The following is an 8,741-nucleotide window of genomic DNA, read 5'->3' on the forward strand; positions in this document are numbered from 1 at the left end:
TGTCAGGGCAGGTGGGTTTGAGGAAAGAGTACACAGTGAATCTGGGAACCAATTCCCTAAAACTATCTGTGCCCAGGAACCCCTTGGAAATCTCGTACCCCCAGGGGAAGGCATATTCTAAACAGAAGTGCTATACAATTAAAATACAATCACATTTTAAAATTTGTCCAGATGAGGAGCTGTTTTTCTCATTTTTCTTAACCAAAACACTTACAATTTTACTTTAAAAAGAGAGGCATCTCTAAGTCGTTGTTGTTTAGATAATTTATTGTTAAATGAAGAAGTCACAAAGCAAAATGGAGTGGGACAGTTGTCAAAGATAAATTTAAAAAATAGTTTTTGTTAAATACTATTCTGAATTTCCTAAGGTTAGAAACAGGAAGTGTCAAGTGAAAAAGTAATCATTCTTTTCTAAAAGGTCTGGATTTGAAAAGAAAACAGTTTTTCTCTGAAAATACAATCATCCTTATTACATGAAAGCCATAATTTAACAGACTGAAAAAAGACTTTTTAATTGATAAGCAAACTGCATCTCCCAGATACACGTAGGAATGTTTGGTTTTAATGAGCGAGTTTTAAAAAACCATTGTTTCCACCTTACAAACAAACATGAATCCACCACTGATCGATGTCATTTTTCTACCCTGAAGTGTCCCAATGTATCTTCACGTGCTTCCTTTCCTGCAACTTGCAGCCAAGCAGGTTTGAAGAAAAAGGACTAGAAAGAACTAAAGTTGGTTCCCTAGTGAATAACTTAAAATAAAACCTGCTTTTCCATTAGCATTACACATTCACAATCACTCACTTCTACTTACTTTACTGATATAGTTCAGATTTTCTCCACACCTAGAATGATTTGCCTGGACTTGACCCAATCCCCCTAAATTAACAAAATCTCATACGGACATCTCAGAACCTTGCTGTGATCAAAGGTTGGTGTTGTTCTCCCGCACTTGTCTCTTGTGTCTTGCTGCCCACGATAGTGTTCTGGGCTCATTCAAGTGTCCCCATGGGGCCAGACCAAAGCCTTGGGAATTCTCTTAACATAATTAAAAAATTATATTTACCAATTAGTTGTCTTAAATGACAAGATTATGGAATCAGAGAGAAAAATCCATTTTTATCGACAAATGCCGTGACATGTACTCTTCCAAACACAGGAAGTATTTGTTGCTCTGTTTGACTAAGGAGACGACAGGGTCCCCACTGCCCCTCTGAGGGGTCTCGGCTGAGCCTCAGCGCCGGCAAACTCGGGACTGTCCAGCCCACTGCAGGCTCCACTGAGGAGATGCTCCAATCAGTTAGGAGCACGACAGACTAAACATTGTTAAATCGGAAGACAATTTGGCTCTACAGGCCTCCAATGACTTTCAATGAGCGTGATTATCATCACACCTGCTTTCATCGGAACAAAAGTCCCTGCTGTGGCTCCAGGGTAACCAGAGAGCCATCAATTCTGCTTTCGGGACAGATGGAAGCCGTCAAAAGAAACCCAGAAATATAGCAGGAGTCTGAACTTACAGTACTCAGTAACCCCTAAGCCCTTGACATAATTTGGATGTATGCAGAGGAAATATTCACAATTTGTTCTTTCCAGTATTGGAAGAGAAAAAGCCATCTGCCACTTTCTTCACTCAAAAACCTCAAGGATTGGCAGGAGGAAGAAGTAAGGGTTGGGATGAGGCAGGGTGGGTAGTGGGTGGAGCCAGAGACAGCATGTCCCACCACAGCTTCCTGGCCCAGGCCCCGTCCTTGCTTTGGAGGCCAGTTCAGCTGAATTCACAAAGTTGCTTCATTTCACACCTAACGCCATGAGTGTCACTTACATGAGACTGAAAACTTAAACGTGTGCCGTGACAACAGCACACAGGCTTGGGGTTGGACTTGTGACATCATTCCCTATTTTGAGTTTACCTTTGCTTCCCCTGGGGGAGGAGGGGAGGCAATTTCCTTGCTTTGGGCTTAGACCTAAGGCACTGGCAGACTCCCCTGCAATGGTGACACGATCAAAGTCCTAAGAGTAGCTGACCCAGGGTCCCTGGACAGGACCCCCATCCTGATGAAGCACATCACCTGAAACACAGACAGACTTTGTCAGGTCCTAGGTGTGGCCAGTCACCTGTTCCCATCGTGAGTGACACCCGCCTCGTGGAGTCCCCAAAAGCATCGTTCCTCAGCATTCTTTTAAAGTGCCATTTCTCTCAAAAGAAAATGCCGTGTGTCTCTGCTATGTTTTGCCTTATGAAAAAATAGGAAAGTATTTGGAAACCCCAAAACACATATCAGGAGAGTTACACAAGCCTGTAGAGACATAACCAGATGCCAAGGGTGCGAGGCGCTTTGCCAGTGCCTGAGCTCAGAAGCAACCAGTGGAAGGAACCGGAACGGAAGCCATTGCTCCCAAACTCAGCCACCAGTTGACCTGAGCCTCCCAAAGAGGTGAAAACAGGATGAACCGTTTCTTTCTTTTTTAAAAAGGCATCTTATATATTGCAGTTTGGGGTTTTTCGATGTCATGAAAAAGATTTAGAGAATTCCAAGTGTTTTGGTTAACAGGAAATAGAAATGGAAATGGAAATAAAAAATGGAATGGAACTCAACTCTCCACAGATTGAACCCATATGGGTGTCACAGCTTACTGAATTAGCACTACTTTCACAGCAGTGAAGACACCCGGCGCTGAAATTTCTCAAAGCTCACTTTTTCCATTCCAGAGACTTTTTCCACGCTCTTCCTCAGACAAACTGACCAATGGAAGAGAAGGTCTCCCCTCCCTCCCTATTTCAAATTGTGGCCGTTTTCCTTTTGCTCTAGTTGTCTTTTTTATTTTCTTATCCAATTGAGACTTTGGGGGAAACGAGGCAGCAGCAAACTAGAAATACACTCCTTTTACAAACAATTGGAACATTTTTTAAGAACCAAATTCTCTTAATTATTGTAAGATGCCGTGACTTTTTTTTTTCTTCCCCATACTGGGCTTAGAGGTATCTCTAGATTAGACTCCTGGGGGCATGAGTGACACTCAAGGGCAGTGTGGCCCAACTTGGCCAGGGCAGCGGAAGAGCTGGTCCAGCCCCACCCAGCCTGCTTGAGTCAGCACTCGTCTGAGAGGTAATCGCTGCCCAGGAACTCTGTGGCTTCGAGCTCCACACTGGACAGGAACCTCCTCAGCGTCTTGCGGCAGTTGTAATCCAGGGTGGTGGTGTAGACGGTCTTGGGGAACTTGGGGTAGACGATGGTGGTGCTGAGGAAGCGGGTGGCCTTGTGACGGGGCTCGAAGCGCAGCTCGGCTTTGTAGTTGCGCCAGGTGCAATTGGGGATGCAGGTGACCGTCTGGCTGCAGGAGGCCATGGCCAGGCCCAAGGGCAGGTGGACGTCGTCAATGAAGTGCCGCTCTGAGTCATACTTGACCGAGGAAGTGTACCTGGGCAGGAGATGGAAGGCAGCATGATGCCGTTCCTCTGAGCTAGGGGCCTAGGGGTCCCTACTGTGACCTTGAACCTCTCGTGGGGTACAAACTCTGAGATGTGTCCACTCTAGTCAGAAGCAGCATAGAGTGGATGAAGCACCTACTGTGTGGTACTATTCAAAGCACTTTACTTCCAGGATCTAATGTAATGGTCCTAACAACGCTGGGAGAGGAAATCGAGGTGCAGCGGTTAAGGTCACAGTGGGAGTGAGTAGTGGGGCTGGGATTTAGATACAAGAGTCTAGAGTTTACCTTGCACTCACTGCCTCTCACTGCAGGCAGCAGTGCCTGGAGTCTATGCCCATCACTTACGCTATGGGAGCTCAATCAAGTTACTTAACTAACTTAACTTCTAACATCTCCAAGTCTCAGTTTCCTCTTTCTGTAAAAGGTGCCCAATAATAACTGGGCAGAGTGTTAACACAGCAAGTGCTGTTGATGATAATTATTGTATAACAAGGTGGATTCTTCTGCCACACTGAGGGTGAACTGTTTCTTTGTTCCCCTAAAGTGATCACTCAACTCTTCAGTGAGAGGATGAAGGAACCCAGAAATCCTAGATGCTGGTTCTGAATGCTCGGCCATACCAAGTACTAGTACTTGGTCCACCTGCGCCTTCTGTTTGGAGACCCCTCAAACCCAGAGACTCTTAGACCTGACCTTATCAATCAAAGCCAATTACAGTCTTCTTGATTTCCATAAAATAACCCAACATCCAGCAGCTACTTTATTTTTTTAAAGTCCTTTCGTAATTTGGGGGTTACATTTTTTTTTTTTTTTTATGTAAGAAGACCATTCATTCATCTTACTGTATCATTATTACCGGTTCATAGATACTAAAACATATACAAGCATCACACATAAACACGTCTGACAACACTGCCCTCATCAGCCCCTACCCACGGTCAGGAAGTACGAAGCAGCATTCTTTTCAGTGAGTTGAACAGAAACGCCTATTCTCCTTGGGCAAGTAGGTAAGAGGCTAGTGAAAGCTAATGTCATGAGGTCACGTCCTCATTTTGTTCAAAATACAAGCTCTGCAGGAATAAAGGGCTGAACTGCTCACCTTCAAAATGGTGAGCCTCCTTTGTTCCATGTCAAAGGGCCCTTTGTGCTAAGGCAACTGAAACTCCAGCTATAAAACCACCAGGTCCCAAAAGTAAAATTCCTTTCTCTAAAAAGGCACATCTTGAACAGAGCCTCTCAGTAAATCTCTGCTCCCAGATAATCCTGGATACGATAATTCCCAAAGGAAGAATGGTACTTGCCCAGTGAAATTATAACAGAAAACCAGGTGACAGCACCTTGAAGCAGGGGTGGGAGGTCGGGTGGGGGTGGGGAAATGGGGGAGCAGCTTTTGGAAAGAGGAATTACTTTATAAGAAAATTTAAGATCTGGTGGCCATGACATACGAGGTGCAAAAAAGGCAAGTTGTAGGACTTTATGGTAACATGATCTCGTTTTCACTTTTAAAATGTGTCTATAATATTTAATTGGTTAGGATGTAGAAAAAAATCTAAGAGAGTACCCACGACATTATGACTAGTCTTTGGTACACTTCTGTGATGAACTGATTTGTTTAAAAATAACAAGCATTAATTTCTGGGATAAAAAAATTAAATTTTAAAAAATAAAATACAATCAGAGCTTGTTATATTTACCTTACTTCCGTCGGTGGTAAAGGGTCGAACTCCACTCCTTCGCCGAAGGACAGGGGGCATAACCTTGGTGTGCAGGCAGACGCCGGGGGCGTGGGGAGAGAGGCTGGATTCTGTAAGGATGGGGAATACAGATCACAGGTCAAGCCGATGTATCCCCCACAGATGATCCTGGCCCTGTGCTTCCAGGTGAAGGGCCAACCATGACTTGTGTCCCCCGCCCCAGCCCGGGATTGATGCCAGAGAAGGGCTGACCCACAGCATGGAAAGGGCACTGCATAGGGACCCAAAAGGTCTGCGTTTGAATCCCAGGTCTCTCATGAACGTGCCGTGTGCCCTCACAAGGGCCACATTTACACGTGTTCTGAGACTTTATCTGCACACTTAAGGGGTGCCCGTTCCACACTGAGGTTCTGTGAAAGGTAGAAAAGAGGAAACTCAGGCTCAGTGTCATCACTGTGGCCAGACCTGGGGGCTGTTGCGTCATCTCGCGGCAAGGCAGTCAGAAAACCTCGCTGAACTGGGGCGCCACTAACCAGAACCCTCAATTATGTACCCCCAACCCTATCATTGTCTCAGCAACACTTTAGAAAAGGCCAAAACAAAATAATTCTACCAGGGATTTTTTTTTTACACTGCAGATTCAGTTCCACTTCCCCCACCTCCTCTGTCTCTGGGGAAGACAGACAAACACCCAACCAAGATGGAGGAATCCATAACCTCACTAGTAAGATGACACACCACAACATTCCCCACGTCATCACATGCCTAGAGGTTAACCGGCTTCCAGCCTGGTCCAAGCTTCTGACTTTCTGATTCATCAAGCAGCCTGCGAAAGAGACAGTGCCATCCTAGACACAGGTGCTAGTTTCCACCTGATTTGACTGGAATCAGGGCTTCTGTGGTAAGTGAGCAATAGAGAGCAGCCCTTTGGATTCCCAGGTTTCCTGAGGATCCATCATTTTTTTTTTTTTTTCCTAATTGAGAGAAGGATCTACACATGGGCCGGGTATGGAGCTGGCAGCCCCACCCCCACATCTGCCAGGACAGAGAAGGAAGCAGACACTTCTAGAAAGTTGACTCTGAAACTCTTATCATGTTACCAGGACAAGGTGTCAAGTGGAGGTATAGGGTGAAAATGCAAAAGCCAAAGGGGACCGGGGTAGGTCTGGGAGAGGGAGAGGGCCCCGGTGAATTGTTTCATAAGCCCTGGTAGGGTGAGGGGCTGTGGTTGAGAACAAAAGTCAGCGGATGGGAGAGGGGTAAAGTGTGGGCACTGGCTACTGCAGAGCTTTCAGAAACAGCCCCCAAGTTTGGACAGTGCGCCCTGCTCTGCCCTCAGCTCTCTGGCTGCTGGACACTCCCCAACCTAGAGGGCACCTTCTAGACAGTCCTGGGGACTGAAGATGACACAGTCACCATGAGCAGGAAGCAACTCTCCAACATTCACTCTACAGCCTTCTTCCAGGTACTCACACAAGCAGTCGGTCCTCTTGACCCTGCTTTCTCTGCTCCCTCAGCCCTGCCCACCCAACACACACTCACTGAGCACACACCTTGTTCCAGGTGCAGGCTGGGGGTGGCAGGAGTTATAACCGATGCATGAAAAAGGGTACCACTAGGGAGTGGGGATGAGGCCACAGACTCCCTCATGGCTCTGGGAAACATCAAGGAAGACTTCTCAGAGGAGGTGGTAAGTTGGGCACTGACGGGCCAGCAGGGCCTTGGGAGAGGTAGGAGGGATGGGCTTAGAGGGAAAAGGCATGCCAGGTGGAAAGAGCAGCATCAGAAGCGCCAGCCTGTGGTCAGGGGGTGCAGAAGATGAAGCGAGAAAGGGCCAGATGGACAGGGTTCTGAAGGCCAAGATGCAGTGAGCGCTGCCTTCTAATGGAAATGAGAGAATGCACTGGTGGCCACTGAGAGACAGGGTCAGTGGGTCAAGAATTCCCCGCACTACCAAAGTGCATGGGTCCTTAAGGAGTGGCAGCTGCCACTGACTACTTCACCCCAGGGGAGAGGGCTGTAAACACCCACCCCAAGGGGGAAGGTGTGGGCTGAGAGCCCTGCTCTGAGCTTTGACTGCAGACAGGATGTGGCCTCCCTTGAGCTCGAGGTAAAGGCAATAAACACCACCACCTGAGTGATTCCTAAGACAAAAAGAGACTTGGTGTTTTTCTTTAAATAAAACTTTTTTAAAAAAATAAAAGAATTCATTCTTTAAAGTTTCCACCCACCTAACGTCTCCCACCCATCATGTGCCAGACACGGGTTAGGTGACAGGACAAAGGGGGCCCTCAGGAGGCTCATAGGGTGACCCTTCTCAAAACACCCCTCCAAGACCACTAACATAGTCCCCAAAGGCTGGCCCGGTTTGCTCTCTGAATTGGGGAGCTGGGCAGTTGGGGCACACCTCTCTCCCCAAGACCATCCCGTAGGGGTAAGGCCCCTGGGAGCCGCCATTGGCGGGGGGCAAAGCCCGGGAGGGCCGGCTCTCAGTCCAAGAAAGGCTGAGGATTCCCTCCGGAGTCCCGGGACCCCCTCCCGCCAGACCCGGGCCGGAATGTGGCCGAGCCACAGCCTGCCAGCCCCGGGGGCCGCCACCCCGAAGGGAGGAGGCGGCGGCTCGCCTCTCCCGGGGCACCCGCGCCTCCCAGGCGATGACAATTTTCCAGCCACCGGCTCCAGCTGGCCAGGCTCTCGCAGCGCTCCCGCCCTGGTCTCCCGCCGATGGCCACGACGTCCCGACCGACCGGTGGCGATGCGGACAGCGCGCCTCGAGCGGGACCGCACGACCGGCTGGTGGTCTCCCGGGGCCCGGCTGCGGGTGGGGTAGGGAGGGAAGGGGCCAGTGCGAGGCCACTCACCGGGGCCGCGGGGGTCGCCGCCGCGTCGGGTTCCAGCGCCCCGGGTGGCGGCGCGCGCTCCCCACCGCCGCCACCACCCCCGGCCGCCGCGAGCCCCCAGTGGCTGGGGCTGGGGCTGGGGGGCAGCCCCGAGTCCGGACTGTCCAGGACGCCGTCGCCCTTCTTCTTCGTGTCCACGAGTTCGGGCACATCCTGCAGGCTCAGCCGGCCTACCATGGCTGTGCGCGTGGCGGGGCTGGAGTAGGGTCCGCGGGCGAGCGAGGGACGCGAGGGGCGCAGACGCGGGCCAGGGCCGCTGCCCGCCCGGCCGGCCTGCCTGCCCGCCGCCCGCGCGCCGTCCGGGTCTCGCCGGCTGCCGCACCCCGGGCCCGCCCTCCGTCCTGCGCCCCGCCCGCCGGGCCGCCCCGAACAGGCAGAGCCGTGAGGCCGGGCGCCAGGGGCCGCTGCGCTCCCGCTGTGCGCCGCCGGCGCTGCTCTCCGCCCGGCCGCCCAGCCCACCCCGAGCGGTGGATCGCAGCTGGCCGGGGGCGCCGGGTGGGCCTAGCTGAGGGCCCCGTCGGGCTCCGGGTCCAGTGCCGTCCGGCCCTCTGCCCCACTGCAAGTAGACACCAGACCCCACTCGCCTGGGACCCCTGACCGCGCCTGTCTCCTCGCCCTGTGCCAGCAGGGCCCGGCAGGCGCTCGTATCTCGAGCCCTGACGGTCTGGGGGAGCCAGAGCAGAGCTACAGGCTAGCCTGCAGAGGCTTGGG

At 51.0% G+C, this 8,741-nt stretch overlaps 1 protein-coding gene across 2 annotated transcripts; it reads right to left on the bottom strand.

The window, feature by feature from the left end:
• Nucleotides 1-249: 249 nt before the first annotated feature.
• Nucleotides 250-8,374, bottom strand: RFLNB (refilin B). 2 transcript variants are annotated; one of them, XM_019739548.3, is made up of 3 exons: nucleotides 7,992-8,374; nucleotides 5,131-5,240; nucleotides 250-3,424 (listed from the first exon to the last, which is right to left on the bottom strand). In XM_019739548.3, the coding sequence occupies exons 1-3, from the start codon at nucleotides 8,205-8,207 to the stop codon at nucleotides 3,094-3,096; spliced, it is 657 nt and encodes a 218-aa protein (XP_019595107.2). In that variant the 5' UTR covers nucleotides 8,208-8,374; the 3' UTR covers nucleotides 250-3,093. The 2 variants fall into 2 exon arrangements, with proteins under 2 accessions (XP_019595107.2, XP_074175737.1); XM_074319636.2 differs by lacking the exon at nucleotides 7,992-8,374 and adding an exon at nucleotides 7,162-7,408.
• Between the last annotated feature and the right edge of the window lie 367 nt (nucleotides 8,375-8,741).

This window comes from Rhinolophus sinicus, chromosome 12 (assembly GCF_057876585.1).
Source record: "Rhinolophus sinicus isolate RSI-liver-muscle chromosome 12, RSI-T2T, whole genome shotgun sequence".
NCBI lineage: Eukaryota > Metazoa > Chordata > Mammalia > Chiroptera > Rhinolophidae > Rhinolophus > Rhinolophus sinicus.

Excerpts from the sequence above, each read along its gene's own strand:
- RFLNB (XM_019739548.3), bottom strand. The coding sequence starts at position 8,207 with ATGGTAGGCCGGCTGAGCCTGCAGGATGTGCCCGAACTCGTGGACACG. Across the intron at positions 5,241-7,991 it reads CGGCGACCCCCGCGGCCCCG|AATCCAGCCTCTCTCCCCAC; the intron begins GTGAGTGGCCTC and ends CCATCCTTACAG. Across the intron at positions 3,425-5,130 it reads TTACCACCGACGGAAGTAAG|GTACACTTCCTCGGTCAAGT; the intron begins GTAAATATAACA and ends TCTCCTGCCCAG.